Source organism: Acomys minous (assembly GCF_964271855.1).
Source record: "Acomys minous genome assembly, chromosome: 12".
Taxonomy (NCBI): Eukaryota; Metazoa; Chordata; class Mammalia; order Rodentia; family Muridae; genus Acomys; species Acomys minous.
In genome coordinates, this window is record NC_140493.1 from 95341020 (window position 1) to 95363017 (window position 21998).

At 53.5% G+C, this 21998-nt stretch overlaps 1 protein-coding gene across 2 annotated transcripts in view; it reads right to left on the minus strand.

Moving 5' to 3' along the window:
• Positions 1-21970, minus strand: part of PLCD3 (phospholipase C delta 3) — a 23474-nt gene extending 1504 nt beyond the window's left edge. Inside the window, exons 1-11 of one of the 2 annotated variants that reach the window (XM_084748046.1) lie at positions 21669-21970; positions 9763-9924; positions 9445-9673; positions 9002-9131; positions 7486-7714; positions 6925-7126; positions 6678-6822; positions 5879-6031; positions 3343-3492; positions 3037-3187; positions 2152-2268 (exon numbers count right to left, since the gene is read on the minus strand). In XM_084748046.1, coding sequence (XP_084604172.1) covers positions 2152-2268; positions 3037-3187; positions 3343-3492; positions 5879-6031; positions 6678-6822; positions 6925-7126; positions 7486-7714; positions 9002-9131; positions 9445-9673; positions 9763-9924; positions 21669-21819 — 1819 coding nt within the window. In that variant the 5' untranslated portion in view covers positions 21820-21970. The other variant, XM_084748047.1, reaches the window with a different exon arrangement.
• Positions 21971-21998: the final 28 nt, after the last annotated feature.

Sequence of the window (21998 nt, forward strand, 5' to 3'; positions counted from 1 at the left end):
GGTGCCAGGTTCAGGACCGACCACACTGGACAGGGGGCCCAGTGTCTAATCCTCTAGGTTAGTAGTGCCCTGTCCCCATCAGGACCTATTGAGGAGGGGACCATACTGCCACCTCCACCTTCTCCCTGCATTTCTTCAAGGGTAGCAAAGTGGGGTTGAGATGGGATGTCCCCTCCCTGGGTCCGAGCAAAGGCCTGGAAAAGCCTGGGTGCAGCCATATGTACCTCCAAAGGGAACATGGTCACCTTTGGCAGAGCCTGGTGTGTGTGTGTGTGTGTGTGTGTGTGTGTGTGTGTGTGTGTGTGTGTGTGTGTTTGGGAAATAAAGGTTTTGAATTCCTTGGTAGTCTTGTTTCTTTGGAAACAGTGTCACAACCCAGATTAGCCTCAACTACCTCTGTGACTAAGCTGGCTTTGAATTCATAATTCTCTTGCCTTAGGGAGTGTTGGAATTACAGGTATGTGCACCACATCCAGCTAGTCTGTTATTTCTATTTTCATAAAGATACAATTTGTGGGCCGGGCGTGGTGGCGCACACCTGTAATCCCAGCACTCAGGAGGCAGAAGCTGACAGATCGCTGTGAGTTCGAGGCCCAGCCTGGTCTACAAAGTGAGTCCAGGACAGCCAAGGCTACACAGAGAAACCCTGTCTCGAAAACCCAAAAAAAAATAAATAATAATTAGGGAATGGCTCAAGGAGTAAAGGGCTTGCTGTACAAGCATGGGGCCCTGAGTTTGGCTCCTAGAACCCATGAAAAAGCCAGGTGTAGCAGCATGTGTGTCCCTGAGCTCAGTGTTGGGCGGGGGGGGGGCAGAGGCAGGTGGATTCTGGGGGAGCTCACTAGTCAACCAGTCTAGCTCAAAGGACAAACTCAGAACACTGTGAATGGCCTTGTCTGAAAAGCAAGGTGGAGGAGGCTAGAGAGATGGCTCTCAGCAGCTGAGGACACAGGACGTGAGTTCGGTTCCCAGAACCTATACAGTGTCTCACAGCTGTCTGTAACTCCAGTTCCAGAGGCTCCAGGGCCCTGTCTGGCCTCCACTGGCGTGTATGTGGTGCAGATGCTCACATGCCAACATTTGTACACATAAAAATCTTAGGGAGAAGGAGGAGGAGGTGGAGGAGGAGGAGAGCTGTAAAGATACCCATTGTTGACCTCCAGCCTCCGTGCACACGTGAACAGGAGCACCCGCACACATGCAGGCACACATGGGAACATACAAAAATAAGTACCTTTCGTTTAGGTGCTTTGGAAGAGTCTCATGTAGCCCAGGCTGGCCAGCAGACTCATTAGGTAGCCAAGGATGACCATGAACTACCGCCCCTCCTGTTTTCTACCTCCCAAGTCCTAGGATTACAGGCATGCACCTCACACAGGTGCATAACTTTTGGCCAGCAATATGGCACACGCCTTTAATCTCAGCAGTCAGGAGGCAAAGGCAAGCAGACCTCTATGGAGCTAGCCCGCTCTGCCTAGTGAGTTCCAAGACAGAGGCCTCGTCTCAAAAAAAGAAAAGTCAGGCGGTAGTGGTGCATGCCTTTAATCCCAGCACTTGGGAGGCGGAGGCAGCCTGGTCTACAAAGTGAGTCCACGACAGCCAAGGATACACAGATAAGATACACTGTCTTGAAAAAAACAAATAAAAAATCAAAGAAAGAAAGAACGAGAGAGGGCTGGAGAGATGGCTCAGAGGTTAAGAGCACTGGCTGCTCTTCCAGAGGTCCTGAGTTCAATTCCCAGCAACCACATGGTGGCTCACAACCATTTATAATGAGATCTGGTGCCCTCTTCTGGTCTGTAGGTGTACATGCTGGCAAAACTCTGTAAACTAAAATAAATACATAAATCTTTAAAGAAAGAAAAAAGAAAAAAGTAATTTTTGCCGAGCCTGGTGTGGGCACCTTTTACCTCAGCCCTGGACAGGCAGAGGCAGGTGAGTTTGAGGCCAGCCGGAGCTGCATAGTGAGATGCTGTCTCAAAAAACCAAAACAAAAAGATAACCTTTACATTGCCAAAAACAAATGAACCTACATTTCAGACGGACCCGTTAAACTCCAGTGCATTTCCCGCCTTGTAGAAAGCTGTGTGATTTCTCACTGCTGAAGTGCCCACTCCTGCCCAGAGTCCCCCTGTTCCCAGCCCCACTCACCCAGCTGGCAGCCTGAGTTCCACATCTCCTGGGGATTATAGTTGGCCGAGTTCATCCGCAGCCCGAGCGGGTACACTCGGGTCAGTTGCCGAGTGTTGTGCCTGACAAAGCTGGTCCCTAGGGCAGAGTTGGGTCAGGATTGCGGTAGGACCCAGGCTTCTGTCCCTGGCCAATTCCAAGGCCTATAGCCCCTTCCCTTTTGCCCCAGCTCCCCCCACCCCACCCCCGCCCCCTTTTGACCTAGGATGGGATGAGAAAGAAGAGGTTGCTGACAATCAGAGAGGCAGGGACACCTGGCAGCCACCCAATTGACACTGCATTCCCAGTGCCCACACCCTTGACTGCCTACACAGAACACCTGACCCTAGGCGGCCAGTCCACGTCACTCATCCAGCCCACACCCCTAGCTGGGCCTTGGGCTCCTGGAACTCCTGTAGTCACCACGCCTCTGGGCTTTTGTAAAACCTGTTCTTCCTATTGAGAGTCTTTTCCCTATTCTGCTTCCTCCTTCTGCAGTGACATGTCTTCTCAGGCATAGGATGCTCCAGGAAGCCTCCCTGGTCTTGGTACCCTCCAGGCCCCGCCACCCCTGGCACTAGCCTGACTGGCTTGCCAATACCTTGACTACCACTAGGTGGTGAGTGTGGTGGAGGCAACCCCAAACCTCTCCATCCGTACTTAGCCTGTAGCTAGGTCCTCACTCTGCAAAGTCTTTCCTTGGTCCTCCTAAAGCCCTCTCAAATCTTCAAAACAACTTCAAAATAGCTATCTGCCCCCCTGCCCCACCCCCCCACCCCCCGCCCCACCCCCCACCCCCACCCCCGCCCCAGAGCCTGCAGGGCTCCATGCCCTCCTGTTTCCAGATACCCAGGGTCTGGTTCCTACCTGCCTCCCTGGTGAACTTCCTGGCCCTGCGCTCACTGAGAGAGCCAACCTTGCAAGGCTGAGGCGGCGAGGAACCGGGGTTCAGGGTCCGCAGGCGGGTGGCACAGCAATACACAGCCAACGCTGAGAGCTCCGGGGAGATCTGCTTGGCCTGGGAAACCAGCCTCCGTGGGGCTCGCCTAGTTCCTGGTTCCCCACCCCCTCCCCACTGCCAGCCACCCCCACCCAGCAGCAGGACCCAGCCCGGTGACCCGGTTGCCACAGCGGCGGCGGCGGCGGCGGCGGCGGCGGCGGCGGCGCACTCACTCCTCGCTTCCTCTGCTCTGCAGCATCTAATGCCTCTTCTGCCTCCTCTTCGTCCTCCTCTTCCTCCTCCCTGTCTGATAACAGTCGGCCATCCTCATTGCGAGCGGCTGGCAGCTTCTTCCCTTTCACCAAGACGCGGCCCTTCAGCTCCTGTAGGTGGATAAGGGTGGCCCTTCAGCCAGGCGGCCAGCCATTGCCGTGACAGTGGCAGAGAGAGCCAGGAGTGGTACTTCTAACAGGAGGAAGTGATCCCACCACCAGGCCATCAATAGAGGGCGGCTAAAAATGTGTCATTTGTCAGAATGCCACACACACAACAGCCCTTTCAATTTTTTTTTTTCAATTTTTTTTAAAGATTTATTTATTAGGTATACAGTATGCACCAGATCACATTATAGATGGTTGTGAGCCACTGTGTGGTTGCTGGGAATTGAACTCAGGACCTCTGGAAGAGTAGAGTAGTCAGTGCTCTTAACCCCTGAGCCATCTCTCCAGCCCTTTTTTAAAAAAAATTTTATTATGTATACAATGCATATGTGCCAGAGGTCCTGAGCTCAATTCCCAGCGACCACATGGTGGCTCACAACCATCTATATGGGCCCCAGCTCTCATTAGATAGATGGTTGTGAGCCACCATGTGGTCTCTGGGACTTGAACTCAGGACCTTTGGAAGAGTAGGCAGTGTTTTTAACCTCTGAGCCACCTCTCCAGCCCACAACAACCCTTTTTTTTTTTTTTTTTTTTTTTTTTGAGACAGGGTTTCTCTGTGTAATAGGCCAGGCTGGTCTTGAACTCACAGAGCTCCACCTGCCTCTGCCTCCTGAGTGCTGGGGTTAAAGGTGTATGCAGCTATGCCCGGTCCTTGGAAGGAATGACTAGGGCACGTACAATCACACTACCGTTTTGTGTCTTTTGTTTGTTTTTGAGACAGTCTTATATAGCCCACTCTGGCCTCACACTCGCTAGGTAGCCAAAGATCCTCCTGCGTGCTTGGGTTAAAGCCTGAGTCATTATTCCTAGTTTAGTCTTCAATCTCTTGATCCTGCTGTCTTAGTAAAGACATATGTCCCACAACCTTCCGAATGTCAAGTTCATGGCCAGCTTGGGCTCAAGAACAGCAGCCAGTCGTGGCTGGGACAGTAGCTCAGTTGACAGAGTGCTTGCCTGTCACGCACAGAGTCCTGGGTTCTGTCTTCAGCACTAGCACTGAGATGGAAGCAAGAGGATCAAACATTCAAGATCATCCTTGGCTACATAAAGAGGTGGAGGCCAAGCTGGGCGTGGTGGTGCACGCCTGTAATCCCAGCACTTGGGACGCAGAGGCAGGAGGATCGCTGTGAGTTCGAGGCCAGCCTGGTCTACAAAGTGAGTCCAGGACAGCCAAGGCTAACACAGAGAGACCCTGTCTCGAAAAACCCAAAAAAAAAAAAAAAAAAAAAAAAAGAATTCCAGGAGAGCCAGGGCTATTACACAAAGAAACCCTGTCTTGAAAAAAACAGTTGGAGGCCAACCTGGGTTATATGAGATCCTGTCTCAAAATAACAGCGAAAATAAAACAACCAAATTAATAAATGAAAATATCATCTTGTACATAGGCGTATACAGAAAAAGTTGCACATAAGAACTAGAAGATGAGGGCTGGAGAGATGGCTCAGAGGTTAAGGGCACTGACTGCTCCTCCAAAGGTCCTGAGTTCAATTCCCAGCAACCACATGGTGGCTCACAACCATCTATAGTGTGATCTGATGCCCTCTTCTCGCCTGCAGGTGTGCATACAGGCAGAACACTGTGCATGATAAAGAAATATTTTAAAAAACAAACAAAACTGGAAGATGAAGCCAGGCACAGAGGTGCACACCTGTAATCCCAGCACTTGGGAGGCGGAGGCAGGCGGATCGCTGTGAGTTCGAGGCCAGCCTGGTCTACAAAGTGAGTCCAGGACAGCTAAGGCTACACAGAGAAACCCTGTCTTGGAGAAAAGAAAAAAAAAATGAAGAACCAAGGAGCTGGAGAGATGGCTAAGAGGTTAAGAGTACTATCTGCTTTTCCAGAGGTCCTGAGTTCAATTCCCAGCAACCACATGGTGGCTCACAACCATCTATAATGAGATCTGGTGCCCTCTTCTGGTGAGCAGGTGTACATGCAGGCAACACACTGTATACATAATAAATAAAATCTTAAAAAAAAAAAAAAAAGAATGACAAACCAAACCGGGCATGATGACACATGCCTTTAATCCCAGCACTTGGGAGTCAGAGGCAGGTGGATCGCTGTGAGTTCGAGGCCAGCCTAGTCTACAAAGTGAGTCCAGCATAGCCAAGGATACACAGAGAAACCCTGTCTCGAAAAACAACAACAAAAGCCCAAAAGGATGGTTGGGTGGCAGATGTCAGCTAAACCAAGCAGGAAAGGACCCAGGCAGAACGAGATGAGGGGTCCTGAATCAGAGGGCTGCTATGAGTGAGGCCTGGGGTGGTGATGGATCCCCCCCTGTCGGGCTGACACACCTCCCAGGCTATGGGTCTAGGAGCATCACCTCAGGAGAAGGCAGCTCCTCAGGGTTCTGGGAGTCCAAGGCCTGCGTCACCAGCATGTCTCCCAGGATGCTTCGAAGGTGGTGGGCCATTACAGCCTGCTGTTCCAGCCCACAGTGGTTCTCAAGGGACAGGATGACAGGATACGGGGACGACTGTCAGGGGTGGGGGGAGGACAAGCAACAAGCTCAGAATTCACCCTCTGCGGTCCCTCTCCTACACATGGTGCCCCAACTCTTTCAAGGCAGGCAGGCAAAGGCAGGGCTTTGAAAAACCCATCCTAAGTCTGTAAGGAAGATATGGGACATACAGGCACCAGGATGTGTGTGTGTGTGTAAGTGCCAGAGGTCAGAACCTGGGTCTCAGGGAAAGGGAGGACTGTCTGGCTTTCCCAGTGACTTGTTTATAAATGTTTGTGGTTAACAGCATTGCCCATGCCCGGTGAAGCTGCGGATGCCGTCACTTGTGAGGTCGCAGCATACCCTGATGGCTGCAAAGCATATGGGGGTGGGGGGGGTCCCACTGCTGACCCTGAGCTGACCACTCAGAAGTCCTGACCAGCCTGCCCTCTCCTAAGCCCCAAGGCGTTCTTCTGGAAATTTGGTGACGTCAGTACAGTTGTTAGCTGTGAGGTTGGGAGGAGGGGGGGCCCCCCAAACTCAGCTTTACTTTACCCTGCCTGTTATCCCCACAGCACTTGGTGGATGAGTGCTCTGGGAAGGGTATCTGGCTTTGGGAGGCGTGTGGGGGGGGGTTCACTCGGAAGGCCCTGGGGCTGGGCGTGAGGTCCCAGGGGCTTACCGTGAAAGCGTGGTCACGCACAGCTTGGATCACATCTCGAAAGAGGATCTTGGAGGTGAGGGTGTGGCCGTGGTAGATAATGGGCTCCCCTCCCGGCCCCTCCCAGCAGTCAAGTTCCACACAGCGGCATCCTTGGGCAAAGGCCCTGCGATTGACAGGCAGGGGTGGGCGTGGCGCGAAGTAGGGCGTTAGGCAAGCCCCAGAGTAGACAGCCCCATCATCTCACCCCACCCCACCCCCACTGTACCTAATGTAGGCCTCCGTGCTGCTGGTCCCTCCCACCTGAGAGTCAGTCAGGTAGGTATTGTGAGAGGACGAGATGAAGTAGTGAGCCAGAGGCTGGTCCATGTCCTGGAACACACACGTGTGGGCCACGTTCAGGGCGGCCCCCTCGGGCGACAACAGATACATCATGAAGCCGTCCAGCGTCATCAACTCGTGCTGCTTGGCTACAGGGAAGAGAAGGCGAGAGGGTGGGGCTGCCTGGGGGTGGGGACACGCGGCGTCCGGGTTCAAATACCTCCCGAGGCTCACTTAATTTAGTCATAGCAGGTAGGCTGCTGATTGACGCCATGCCCCCATGCCATCTAATCTTCCACACCACCCCGAGGGGGCGGACATAGTACAGCGCCATTTTACAGGGGTAGATGGGGAACCTGGAAGAGGAGAGGAGGGGCGGGGCCGGGGCCGGGGGCGGGGCCGGAGGCGGGTAGGTGAGGGACCTGCCTGGGGCCAGGCAGTGACGACAGAATTCCCTGCCTAGAAATCCAGAGCTGCCCGGAGTCAGGACTGTGCTGTGCTCACTCACCTGTCTCGTTGAGCTCATAGGCCCGGATAAGCTGCTGGGCACAGGCCAGGGTGGCACCATCCTCGCCCTGGTCTTCCAAGAACTCCAGCAGCTCAGAGGCGCTCAGCACCTGGTCCTCGCCCGAGTAGCGGCGGAAGATCTCCTCCAGCTCAGGCCGTTTCAGCAGCCTCCGTAGGAACGCCTCAATCTCAGCCCCCTCCAGGCACTCATTGTTGGAATGGTCACACTCCTGGGGGATAGGGAGGTGGGGGCTCAGAGGAGGGGACACTCTTGGGAACCTAATTGACACATTCCATGATCACCTGTGCACCCCCAGAGCTCCCACATGGGTACAAGAGGTGTGACGGGGGGCGGGGGGCAGGGGCCGGTCCTGCACTGAGGACAATCATATACACTCAAGTGTGTCTGCCTGTGCTTCCATGTGCAAGCCACACACAAAGTCACAGGTACAAGTGGTGCCCTGCTGCCTGAGAGACATGAATAAAGGTGTCACCCTACCTCTGAGCTCTGCCTAGAGGTGTCATACAAAGTTCTGGTCCTGTAGCTCCAGGAAATGGGAAAGTTTTTTTTTTCTTCGAGACAGGGTTTCTTTGTGTTAGCCTTGGCTGTCCTGGACTCACTTTGTAGACCTAGCCTCAAACTCACAGCGATCCGCCTGCCTCTGCCTCCTGAGTGCTGAGATTAAAGGTGTGAGCCACCACGCCCAGCTCTGGAAATATTTTTTATTTGTTTTATTTTATTTGTTTTATTTGTTTGTAGCTTTCAAAGGCCTGAACTTGCTATATAGATAAGACTGACCTCAAACGCACAAGAGTTCCACCTGCCTCTGCCTCCAGGGTCCTGGGATTAAAGGTGTTTGCTACCACACCTGGCTAGAAAAGACTAATTAACTAAGTTCAAATGTTGCCTTTCTGCAGCCAGAGATGGCTTCCCACAAAAAGCCCAGGGTAGCTGGGCCTGATGATGCAAGTCAAATAAACCCAGCTATTCCAGAAGCTGAGGCAGTAGGATCACAAAGTCAAGGCCAACCTGGGCTACATAGTGAGCTCCTGTCTGAAAATAACAACAAAAAGCTGGGCGGTGGTGGCACATGCTTTTAATCCCAGCACTCGGGAGGCAGAGGCAGGCGAATCTCTGTGAGTTAGAAGAGAGTGAGTCCAGGACAGTCAAGTCTACACAGAGAAACCCTTTCTAAAGTAAATAAATAAATAAATAATAAATAAATAAATAACAACAGAAAAACAAAAAACAAAACAAAACAAAACTTCGGGGTCTGGAGAGATGGCTCAGTGGCTAAGAGCATCGCCTGCTCTTCCAAAGGTCCTAAGTTCAATTCCCAGCAACCACATGGTGGTTCACAACCACTTGTAATGTGATCTGGTGCCCTCTACTGGCCTACAGGTGTACATGCAGGCAGAACATTGTATACATAATTAAAAAAAAAAACCCTCAGATAGAGCTCAAGCTTCAGGTGCTGGGGAGGGCAGACCAGAGCAGGGCGGGGACCTGAGCTCACCTTGAAGAGGCGGTAGGCGTACATGTCGTTCATGTCCACGTTGACCATCCTAAGCAGGCTCTTGATCTCCTTGAAGCTCATCTTACTGTCCTGGTCCGAGTCGGCCCGGTGCATATAGGAATGGATCCAGGTGTGTGTGCTCAGGAAATACCAGCGATAGTCTAGGTCCCTTGGCCTGCACTAACAGATTAGCAGTAACTCGGGCCACGGGGAGGGAGGTCAGGATTAGGGACTGTACTTCCTTCTTAGCCAGGGGGCCCCCAGAGGGTAAAAGCAACCCAGCTACTCAGATTAGGAGGTCCTCTCTGTTTTCTCCCTGAAGTGGGGACAGTGCCTTTCCTACTTAGGGGCTCAGGCGGGGCCAGGGTGCGCTTAGATCCCCATTTCGGAACCAGGAACTGTCTAAGGTCAGGAACTCTCCAAGGACCAGCCTCTCAGGATATTGGTCTAGCCGCTCTCGCTGGCTCATGGCATCCAGGCGCGCCCGCAGCTTGGCCAGCCCTCGCACCCAACGCTGCGCCTCCTCCGCAGTGGGCGCAGCCAGGTCCAGGTTCTTGCGCCGACCCTTGAAGGCGATGGTGAGACAGCGTGCAGGCGCGTAGGCGCCCCCGAAACGCCGCAGGCCCTCCGACTGATGGCCCTCCCGGACAGCTTCGATATGCTGCACAAAGACTGTGACCAAGGCAGGGGTCAGATGGCAGCCACACGGTGCCCGCTGCTGTCCCCAGCGCTCTGTCCCACGCCACCCCCGACCCACTCACAGATGTGCTGCGAGGCCGCGCGCGGGATGCGCCTCTGGAACCACACACTCAGGCCATCCTCCTGCAGCCGGTACAGCCGCTCCTTGTGCCACGTGCGGGAGCGGATCTTGAGGAGCCGGGAGCCTCGCAGCATGGCTTGGACATCCTCATCCTCCGTCAGACCTGCAGGGACACCTGGGGCGTTAGGTCTTGGGGCTACAGGATAGCATCCCTGTCCAGCAGTCCCAGCTGGTGGAGGATTGGGGGGAGGGGAAGAGTAGGAGACCCTCTGCAAATCATCCACAGCCAGAGCTCCCCTCCCCCTGCACGCTCTCCTTGCAACAAGCCACCTCACCACTGTCACTGTCACCTGCTTGAAAGCTTTGCAGCTCCAAGCATCCCTTCCGGGCTGGCCAGTAGAAGGCCCTTTGCTCGCTATCGCGTACTGTAGTTTCCTCAAGTACAGTGCCTGGGACTCAAGTCTCCGGTGAAGATCACGCTTCCTACCAGCCACCAGTCTCCACCAAAACCTCAAGGGCCGATGGGATGGCTCAGTGGGTAAATAGTTGGCCCTGCAAGCCTGGCCACTGGAGTTTTCTATTCTTGAGACCCACCCACATGGTAGAAGTAGAGAATTGGGCTCCTGTCAACTGTCTTCTGAGCTACACGCACATGTATATATATGTAAATGCAAAAAATAAAAATAAAGTTAACGCCTCAAAGTTCGGACCACTATCAGGAAGTAGTCACTACACACTATTATCTAACCTAAATTTTGAGGCAACCCAAGCTCCTTGGCTTCAGCTCCCCAAAGTCACTGGAGGAGCACCAGGACAAGGACTCCAGGAGTCCTGTGTGGCTGAGCTCCAAGCTCCGGGGACACAGCGTCGCAGGACCCTTCTGCAAAGGTCCATCTTTCCCTTGCTGCTTCCTTCAAGGCTCTGTGGAATAATGTCCCAGCCCTGTATTCTCCCAGTGACAATGACCCTGGTGGCACTAGCCTGACATGCACTCCAAACCTAAAAAAAAAAAAAAATGGAGACTACACGGATACCTGCAGCCCAATCCAACACTCCTGCGTTTTACTTACAGCTTGCCCACTCCTGGCCTAGAGGGTTCAGCCCAGGCCCAGCTCAAAGCCTGGAGCCTGCGCTGGCCAAGCCTGCGGGAGCCTGGCCCAAAACAGCTCCTGCAGGGGAAGACCCCCAAAGGGTTACCACACCAGCAGGGACAGTAGTAGAGGAGGAAACCAGGCTCGCTGGAGAGTCCACACCCCTCCGATGGAGGAGACAGCCAGGGGTGGAGAGGGCCGGGAGCTTCCAGAGCCAGGAATCTGTGTCTAGATGAAAATCGAGCACATTCTTTTTTTTTTTTTTTTTTTTTTTTTTTTTAGCACATTCTTTAATGTTGGCAACCAAATCAAATTGAAAAAGCAAAAAAGCCAAAACCACAGTGCTGCAAACAACAGTATGCCTCCCTCCTCTTCCCTTTCTTTTTCTTTCTTTCCTTCTTTCTCTCTGTTGTTGAGACAGTGTCTCACTATGTAGCATTATGGAAAGAATTCCCAAGGTAGACCAGGCTGGCCTCGAACTCAGAGATCCACCTGCCTCTGCCTCCCAAGTGCTCAGAGCAAAGGCGTGCGCCACTGCACACGACTTTATCTTGCTTGTGTGTACGTGTACGTGTGTGAGCGCGGGTGCTGGAGGGGTGCAGAAGACGAAATTGGCCCCCCCTGGGCCTGGAGTAGCAAGTTTAGGTCACTCACTGTACATGGACTCTGAGATTTGAACTTGAGTCCTTTGCAGAAGCAGTGCGTGCTCTCTTTGTTGGTGTTATTGTTTTGTTCCTCCGTGTGGCCCTGGCTGTCCTGGAACTCGCTCTGTGGACCAGGCTGACCTCCAACTCAGAGGCCCGCCTGCCTCTGCTTCCCGAGGGCTGGGATTAAAGGCCTACGTCACCACCACCACTCGGCTGTTGAACGTGCTGTAACCACCGAGCCATCTCTTTAGCTGCAACCCCACCCTACCCCAATTCTCTTTTTTGAGACGGAGTCTGCTTACTAGGTTGCCCAAGATAGCTTCAAATTATGTCAATCCTCCTGCCTCAGCCTCTGGAGTGCTGGCATTACAGGTGTGAGCTACTGTGCCCAAACCTCTCTTTATCTCAGAGGTGGGAGCTCCATTGCTGGGTCTGTCTTATGATTCCAAGTCTGCTGTTGCCCAGCTGCAAAGTCTGACTGGAGTCCATCTGCCTGAGTCTGTCTGGCCCTCCTTCCGTCTCTCTCCCTGGGACTTTGTAGAGAGGGTCCTTTCCTGCTCCTCTTCCTCTTCTCAAGCTCAGCTACTTTCCCTTCCAGGAAGCCTTCCTAGATTTGTCCTCACATGAGAGAGTTTTTCCTTCCCTGACCACCAACAGCACTTTTTGCTTTCTATGGGCAGGAGCCGGGCGTGATGGCGCACACCTTTAATCCCAGCACTAGGAGGCAGAGGCAGGCAAATCACTGTGAGTTCGAGGCCAGCCTGGTCTACAAAGTGAGTCCAGGACAGCCAAGGCTACACAGAGAAACCCTGTCTCAAAAAAGCAAACAAAGCTGGGCGTGGTGGCGCATGCCTTTAATCCCAGAACTCGGGAGGCAGAGGCAGGCGGATCACTGTGAATTCGAGGCTGGCCTTGTCTACAAAGTGAGTCCAAGACAGCCAGAGCTGTTAGACAGAAAAACCCTGTCTTGGAAAACCCAACAAAACAAAACAAAACAAAAACCCAAGGGCTGGGAGATGCTCAGAGTACCAAGCATGAGGACCTGGGTTCAAATCCCCAGAACCCACATCAAAGCCAGACATGGCCATGAGAGCCTGTAATCTCAGTGCTGTGGAGGGTGGAGAATAATGTCTAGGGCTTGTTGGGAGCAGCCAGGCTCCACGTTCTGAGAGATAGCCTGTCTCAGGTAAGGCAAAGGGCAGGACACCCAATCCTATCATCTGGCCTTTGTGTGTGCACGCAGGTTCAGGAACACACACTTGTGCGAGCACGCCGCTAGCACACACACCACCCCCACCACCCCCACTGACAACACAACCAACATTCTATATTGATTCTCAGGAGACTTTAATAGAGCCAAGCATAGAACGAAGTCGTATCTCCCAGAGCCTGGCTCCAGATAAGACCCAAGGGAAGACTCCGCAGCCAAAGCAGATGGACTGGCTTGAGTGCTTCGCATTCTCCACAGCCCTGCCCTCTTATTTCCTGAGTTCAGAGCTGACGCCATGGGGTCTGGGTTCTCAGCCCTAGCTGTGTGTTGGATTCTCCTGGGGCCAGAGCTATCCGAACTATCCATCCAGCAGGCACGGGCTAGCACCTGGGCATCTGTAGTTTTAAAAAGTGTTACCTTATGGCTTTTTGGCAGAGGGCGTGATTATATCTGCAAAAGTGCTTACGTGTGTGTTCAAGTGTATGTGCTAGCCAGATCTTCCTGGTGGCTGCCTCCTCGGTGATGCTGGGATTATAGGGGTGCGCCACCACACCTACCTTTTTATGTGGGTTGCAGAGATTGAACTCTGGTCTGTTTCCTGACTGAGCTGTCTCCTCACCCCCAAAATTGACCTTACATCTTAGGGTGCTCATGACTGAAAAGTAGGTTCTCCAGGGCAGGGGGGAGGGGGCGTAACCTGCCCTCCTTAGGTATCTGTGCTTTCCCTCAGGGAAACCTTAACTGTCCCAGGGCATAGGAGGTACTGTCTTCACGGCCCTGGTCAGCACAGAGGCTGGCATTCTGTTTCCATACAGCTAGGCCAAGAAATCACCAGACTTGCCCCTCCCCCGCCTAGCATATTTTTCCAGGCACTCTGAATTATCTGATCCAGAGAAACAACAGGGTGAGGGCAGGGCATTCAGGGGCACCGGTGGTGCCACCAGGCCAGGGACCAAAGCTAACTGGGCTCACCCTTCCTTCACCCCTTCAGCCTGGAAAGGTTCCCCAACTGAAGTCACCTCCCCTAACTGGGCCAAGGCCGTGGGGGTGGGGAGGGGGCTGGTAAGTGACTAAGCCGGGAAATGGAGGTGAGTCACAGCGGGGCCTGCTTTGTCCCCAGCCTTCTGCAAACAGACTGACAGTCCTAAAGCCTGCTGGCCCCCGCTGGAGCACATTTCCTCCATGACAGGGCCTCCCACTTCTGTCTTTTACTTTTACCCCTAGGATCTCTAGAGTCTGTTGGGAGAGAGGAGCAACACACACACACACACACACACCCCTACATACACACACACATACACACAAGTGGCACTGGCTTCTGACCACACTTACCCCTCAACCACACACCCTTAGAAAAGCCAACCAGAGCCAGGTGTGGTGGCTCAGACCAGAAACCTCAGCAGTTCAGAGGGTTGGGCTGGAGGATTGCCAAGTTTAAAGCCAGCCTAGGCTACAGACGAGACCATGTCTCACCCAAAAAGACCTTCTTCCAGGTAGGTATCCCTAATTCACGAACGGAGAGGGTGAGAGGGTTCTGGGGCATCAGCAGGGTCAACAAAGACAAGGTGGGGGGCAAAGCCAGCAGGAGGCCCAGACCTAGGCCAGGGGCTATGGGTGGCTACCTGACCACCTGCCACCAGGAAACGTGTACATCTAGCCAGGCCCAACCCCACAGACGGCTCATCCAGGCTCAACCCCACAGACATCAGTCTCATCCCTTACAGGCTCTGAACAGGTCCCACTGGCCTTCCACACATCCTGCTGTGTCTGTGGGGTTTTCTACCTGACTGACCCCGGGCTGGGGCCACAGTGACTCTCCCCTGTGTGGGAGGGGCACTAATCACTACGTAACAACTGGGAAAAAATGAAGGTGGGGAGGAGCCAGTGGTGAGAACAACCCTGAGTCCATCAGAGAATAAAGGAGAAGCGAAGCCTGGCACAGAGACGTGGAGCGGGGGTGGGGGCTGGGCAGGTGGTGTGGCCACAGCGGTGCCAGCCTGGAGTGACAGCTTTCCGGAGCTGACGCAGATGATCACCAAGAGTTCAAGGGCCAACCTGGGCTAAATATAAAAACTATCTCTTAAATGATGATGATGATGATGATGATGAAGATGAAGAAATCTGCTCTACCTGGCACACGCCACACCATGAGCTGTGAAACTTGATGACCAGTGAAAGAAACTGGGTCCCCAGGTGACACAGATCTTACAGCTGAACTCACTGGAGACACACACACAATAGGCGGAGAGCTCCACAAGCTTCACAGACAGAGAGCAGATCCTGGGAAGGATAAAAGGGTTGTTGCTGCCTAATGGTTACAGGGTGTCTGTGGGGCGGGGCGCTGGAGAACGCCTTGGAACTATGCACCGATGTCACGGTGGCCTCAAACCCACTGCAGCTAGGGACGCGTGGCCGAGCACTCCTGATCCTCCCGCTTCCAACCCCCAAGCGCTGGGATTACTGTTAGGGGCCTGCTGTTACATTTTTTTGGGTTTGTTTTGTCTTGTTGTTTGGAGAAAGGTTCTTTGCTTCATAGGCCACGCTAGCATGTATAGCCCAGGCTAGCCCTGAGCTTTTTTGTTTGTTTGTTTGTTTTGCTGTTTTTTTTTTTTTTTTGAGACAGGGTTTCTCTGTGTAGCCCTGGCTGTCCTGGACTCACTTAGTAGACCAGGCTGGCCTCAAAGTTACAGAGACCCACCTGCCTCTGCCTCCCGAGTGCTGGGATTAAAGGCACGCGCCACCATGACCGGCTCTTGGCCCTGAACTCTTGCCTTAGCCTCTCACATGTTGAGATTCTAAATGTGTGCCTCTGTTAGGTGCTCTCTCTCTCTCTCTATCTCTCCCCCCCCCCCCCCATCTCTCTCTCTTCCTCCTTTCAAGGCCAGGACTTCAGGCATAAAAATTCTGTGTCACTGAGTTTTATTCCCAGGCCAAGCCTAGAACAATCTTTTTTTCTTTTTCTTTCTTGTTTGTTTGTTTGCTTGCTTGCTTGTTTTTTTTTTGAGACAGGGTTTCTCTGTGTAGCCTTAACTGTCCTGGACTCATTTTTGTACACTAGGCTGGCCTTGAACTCACAGCAATCCTCCAGCCTCTGCCTCCTGAGTGCTGAGATCAAAGGCATGCACCACCACGCCCGGCTAGAACAATCAATTTTATTACACACACACACACACATACACACACACACTCACATTCACATTTTTTTGAAACAAGATGTTTAGACAGGGGCTAAGCCTACGCTCATAATTCTCCTGCCTCAGATCCCCAGTGTTGGGATTATAGAAATGAGCTACCCAACGGCCTCAATTACTAAAATTTTAATAATATGCAAAAGTTCTGTAGCTGTCGTCCCCCCCTTCAAACAGAAACTCATACACCCCAGCCAGCCTCAGACTGAATCCTTCTGTGTCCACCTTTGAGTGCTGTGATTGCACTAGTGTGTGCTGCACTAGGCTAGGCTGTATGCTAAGTAGCTGACTAGGAGGAAGCCAGGGGGAAGAGGCCTCCAAGGGTTCCAGTGTATCTAGCCCCCTCAGGCCCTTGGTGCCGGCTTTCTCCCTCTCTCTAAGCCAGGGCCGAGTTGCCTCTGGCTCAATATAGCACTGTCATCTGGGGGCTCAGACACTGTCTCCCAGCCTGCTGCTCAGCCTGGTCCATCGAGACACAGCAGCGAAGAAAGGGCAGACCCTGTATACCTGTACGTTCACCTGGGCCAGGGCAGCTGGGAGGAGGCGCTGAGGGACCGTGCAAGTCGGTCTGCATCCCTTCAGCTAGAAAGGGCTCCCAGATCCTATCAGGGTCACGCCACTGAAGCTCAGAGAAGGCAAACTATTAGGTGCTGAAAGCAGTGTAGATTACCCAAGGCAAGGGGTTGGGTAATGGGCAGAGGCAGAGGTAGGCTGGCAGAGACCAGCAGTAAGGTTCTGAGCATTTAAAAGACGGAGGGTGTGCAGAGTAGGGTGTGAACGTAAGGGGGTGGGGGGGGGTGTACTTCTGTGTTTGTTTAGACCCATGGGTGGGGTGAGAGGAAGGTGGGTCAACCTAGATAGGCAGTACAGCCAGTGTGTGTGTGTGTGTGTGTGTGTGTGTGTGTGTGTGTGTGTGCGCATGTGATGCGCGTGTACTATTGCACTGCGTTATCAGTCAGGAAAAGCACACAGGGCTCTGTCAGGAATGTGAGACATGCAGAGACAGGGCAGTCGGCCGCTCCTGCCAAAGTGCATGTGAGGGGAGTGGGAGCCAGCAGCATTTCCTAGTGGCTGGGTCCATGAAGTTCTGGGAAGGGCATACGGGTACACGATAGCCCTGTTTTCAAAGACCTTCCTACCCTAATCTCTTTGCTAGCCCTAGGTCCCAGGTACCAAGGATACCCGCCCACCCCACCCCCCGCACCTCCCCCACCGACACCGTTCCAGCAGACCATCACACAGAGGCCAGAGGGAGGGAGTGCTCAATACTTTCCATAACATTCCTGGGGAAATCAAGAAAAGCAGGAAGGGTGGGCGGAGCTTCCCCCAGAGGCCTGTAGACCAGGGAGTTGAGGGTGTGGTGCCTTCTGGGTCAGTACAGGAATGAACGGGGTCAAGGGATGGGGAGGTGGGGAGGTGCCCTGCCCTCCCCCGATCTAAGGTCTCTTAAAGCTCCCCTCATGCAACTCACCCTGCAGGGGACATCCTGAACAGGCCATTGGGAAAGCCACCTCACCCATGGGTGCTTGCCGAGGAATAAGCAAGCAGGGAGGGTGGGAACAAAAGTGTGCCTACTCAGCCCTCTGCTTACTGAGAGGATTAGGGGTCTGGGTGGAGCGTGAGCGCGCAGGCGCAGACAGGTTAGCGTGATTGAGAATGGGGGTGGAAGGGGGGGGTTAAGCCCTTTACATGTGATGAACAACAAATCCCACGGGATGCTCCTCAGTGTCCCGTCTAGCACGCTCAAAGCCCTGGGTTGCATCCTCGGCACCAGACTTCCTCTCGCACCCAAAAAAGAATTAGATAAAACCATAAATTTAAGCCGGGCGTGGTGGCGCACGCCTTTAATCCCAGCACTTGGGAGGCAGAGGCAGGCTGATCGCTGTGAGTTCAAGGCCAGCCTGGTCTACAAAGTGAGTCCAGGACAGCCTAGGATACATAGAGAAACCCTGTCTCAAAAAACAAACAAACAAACAAAAAAACATAAATTTGTAATTTACATACACATTCTAGAGATAGACACATGTATGTCCAAAACTACTCTTTGTCCATCCAACATTCAAATTTAGCATCCTATATTTCATTGGCAGCCCAGGGAGGCTACCTCTGGGCAACAGCAAGACCTTTCCAGATGAGCTCCTCCTTCATCCCGGTGTTCAGAGCCTAGACTCTGGACCACACCACCCGGATTCAAATCTCCCCATCATGTCTGGCTTTTTTTGTTTGTTTGTTTTTTGTTTTTTTTTGTTTTTTGTTGTTGTTGTTGTTTGTTTTGTTTTGTTTTGTTTGTTTGTTTTGAGGCAGAGCCTCGATACATAGCCCTTTCTGACCCGGAACTCCAATATGCGCACCAGGCTGGCCTCTCCATCTCTCCAGGCCTGAGAATCCAGGCATTGGGTCACCACCACAGCTGACTTTCCTCTAGCTTTGAGCCCTTTCCCTCCAGGTAAGATGAGGCTCGTGCATGCGTGTGTGGAAGCACGGATCTCACCTGGCTCTGATGGATAAAGGAAATGATGCACAGAGCACCTGGAGCAACCGGATGAAGGTGTTGATGCTCATTATTATGCTAATGAAGCGTGTCCTTAGAACCTCAACTGTGGTGGCAGGTAGTCAGCATCTCTCAATGGCTGCTTGGTGGGACATAAAACCCCTGTCACCTCCTGTCTCTCTGTCACTGAGAAGACACATGCCCCAGGAATGGCTGAAGTCTAAAGTAAGCTCAGTGAGTGGTAATGTTGGGGGTACTGTGATCCCCTGAAGGGCAGCCCTGCAATGCAGATGGCACCCAACCAGTCCCTCTCCTCCCCTGACCTTCGGCCTAGTTCCTTTTAACTGTGTCTTCCCGGGCCTTTTCCTCCCTCGGGCCCCTCTGAGATACTCCCTGCTCCAGTTCCTCGACCTGAAATAAGATCTGTTTTCTTTCAACCTGAGCAAGAGTGATGAGGGTCCTCTTGGGAGGGGCGGCATCCCTGGTGGGCATGGAAGCTACCTAGGTGACGACAAGCCTAGGCTTTAGCCATCTGGGGCTCTAGGCCCACTGAATTTGCGTCTGCCTTATCCCTGGCCTCGGCACTGCTTGAGGAAGTGGCATTCCCTACACACTGGCATTCCTCTCTCTACGCTCACTTGGCAGGACAGCGGAAGAAAGGGCATAGATGACATTCCAGTATGTACACAGCTCCACAGTGGGCTACCCAGGGCTCCAGTGCAGCCACACTCAGCTGGCACGTGCTCATTTGGGCTCTACTGTAATTACGCGTCTACAAGTCTCTTCCTCCTACACTACGTGCCTCTAGGGCAGGCCTCAGCCCCTGGCCTGGTACCTCAGCCACTGATGCGGCTCACACAAATGGGCACAGGACAAAAGGGCAGCTGGTGTGCGAGAACTTCACCTCTGTCTCCAGCAACATCCACAACTTCTAGGGGCCAGTGGCTCAGGCTGCTTCTCCTGAGTGCCTTGTCCTGCCTTGGTGGCAGGTCACCTCATACGGCCAACCCCGCTCCGCAGACCATGAAGCCATAGACTTGTGCCACCTCCAGCCAGAGACTTCTGACTTCATATTAGATCCCTGGTCCTCTTCTTAGTGGATCTGGATCCTCCTCCCCCAAAGCCTCTCCCGTCCGAGCCCCAAGACCTCTTCACTAACTGCTACCCCTCTGCCTCCTTTCAACCAGTCCTTCTTTCTTTCTTTTTGGGGGGCAGTCTTTTCGAGACAGGGTCTCTCTGTGTAGCCTTGACTGTCCTGGACTCGCTTTGTAGACCAGGCTGGCCTCGAACTCACAGAGATCCGCCTGCCTCTGCCTTCCAACTGCAGGGATTAAAGGCGTGTGCTACTACTTCCCGGCTCAAACCAGTCCTTCGTTCACCCCTGTTTTGAACATCCTTCTGTCTAGCCACTCCTCAAACTCAGTTATGTTTCCTGCCAGTGGCCTTTCTGGGACCCTTGCTGCCATCCAAACAAAGCCCATAACTACAGAGAGAGACCCTAAAGGCTCCATCTGTCTCTCTCCTCTCCTCACGAGCTTCCTTCCAGCTCCGGGATTCAGCGGGGTCTTCTCTGCCTCCCCAGCACCACAACCTGTTCTCCACCCCTGAGCCTTTTCCCCAAGGCGCATCTTCTGATTCTCTTGCTCCCTTCCCTGCCCCCTTCCCCCCTCCCCCCCCCCCCCCGACCCTGAGGAAGTCAGAGGAAAAGTGTTTGACAGTCACAGACAGTTGTAGATGGTTGCGAGCTGCCATGTGGTTGCTGGGAATTGAACCCAGGTCCTCCGGAAGGGCAGTCAGTACTTTTAACCACTGAGCCGTCTCTCCAGCCCCACTGACCACCTCTCCCCACCTCTCCTTACTTTTGTTGTTTAGCTCTCTGAGGGCAGGACAGTGTCTCCCTTGTTTGTTCTTGGATCTGCTGAATGACTGCACGGTGAGGGCAAAGATCTGACTCAGGCACAGCGCTCAGAGTGGCATCCACTTCATTCAGGAGGAATGAGGAAGAGAAGGGGACAGCTGAGAAGGGAAGCCAAGGCTGGCATTTGGGACCCCTGAGTTCCGTCTCCAGGTTGGCAGTTCCAACAAACCACGTCACTTCTTCAGTTTTCAGCACTTTACAGCTTTTAAAATGCTTTCACTTAAGCCCCTTGCTCAAGCCCAGTGAGTCCCATTCTGCCCAGCCTCTGGTTTTCTTTTGTTGTTGCTGCTGCTGTTGTTGTTTTTAGAGACAGGGTTTCTCTGTGTGTAGTCCTGACTGTCCTGGAATCACTCTGCCGACCAGGCTGGCCTTGAACTCACAGCGCTCTGCCTGCCTCTGTCTCCCTGGGTGATGGTATTAAAGGCGTGCGCCATCACCCTGCTGGTTTGCCCAGACTCTGAGAGTGTCAGCTGGGATGGTGCACAGTCCAAGCGGCCTAGACAAAATTCTTTGATGTCTGAGTCAGTTTCCTCCTCCGGGAATTGGGGATCAGGCCACCTACTTCAGGAAGGTGAACGTGGCACCACACCTGCGAGCCACCATAGTACTGGGCTCCTTGAGGACCAGAGACTTCACTCACTTATGAAGTAGAAACCTGGACTGTCGCAAACCACTCCCCCCGTCATGCCAGGGCTTTACTGTCGCTGCTGGCAGGGAGAACCTGAGGGTTACAGGGCTGGCTGGGGAGTCTAGAATCTTCCAGCTGCCAGCTGTAAACAGCCCCTCAGGATCAAGACCAGCAGGTGCTATGAGATGCCCCCCCGCAGACCTCAAGGAGCACTAGGAACTGAGCTGAGCACACTCCAAGTTTTTAATCTTTTTTTTTTTCGTAGACAGGGATATATATATATATCCCAAGATATATGTATTATTGTGTAGCAGAAAATGACCTTGAAATTCTGATCCTCCTGCCCACGTCTCTCTAGTGCTAAGGGATTACCAACAGTATGTTGTGCTAGGGATATGGCACTAGGGATCTAACAGAGAGCGAGGCAAGCACTTTCCCAGTTGAGCTATAGCCCCAACCTAACTCCAAGCTTTAGCTCTCACTCGCTCTCCAGCGACCCTAGCCCAAATTCTTACTCCAGCAAGGCCCCGCGGGCGCCTCCTGGTGAGAATGAAAGAGCCTTCTGAAACAGCTTGGAAGTCTGGTGACCCCAGGTGTGAACCCTACCTGGGGTCACCAGGTGCTTCTGGTCCAAGCACCCCGGGAAGCCAGTTTGGCCAGTACACCCCGCTCCTTCCAGGTTGTCCCTAGAGACAGTTCGCGCCCACCCGGACCCATCCTTGCGCATCACTGACCCATCTTCTTCAGTGCCCGCAGCCCAGGCCTCTTGGTGCCACTGTCCGATGACGCGGGCGAGGGCGGGAACGCGAGGGGCGCTGTGACCTGGGCGGACACCCGGGGTTCCTCGGGCGAGCGGCAGCTCCTCCTCCAGCAATCGCACAGCATGGTCTCGAAGGGCCCCGGGGCCAGCCGAGCCCGGGGATCTGTGAGCGAGAACCGGGCAACCGGCACACGGCTCGCGCGCACAGCCCTGTGCGCGGTCCCGAGTGAAGAAACTTAGCGGCGTTAGAGTCCGGAGGAGGAGACCTAAGAAGGAGGGGACCTCGGGAGGAGGGAGAGAGGGA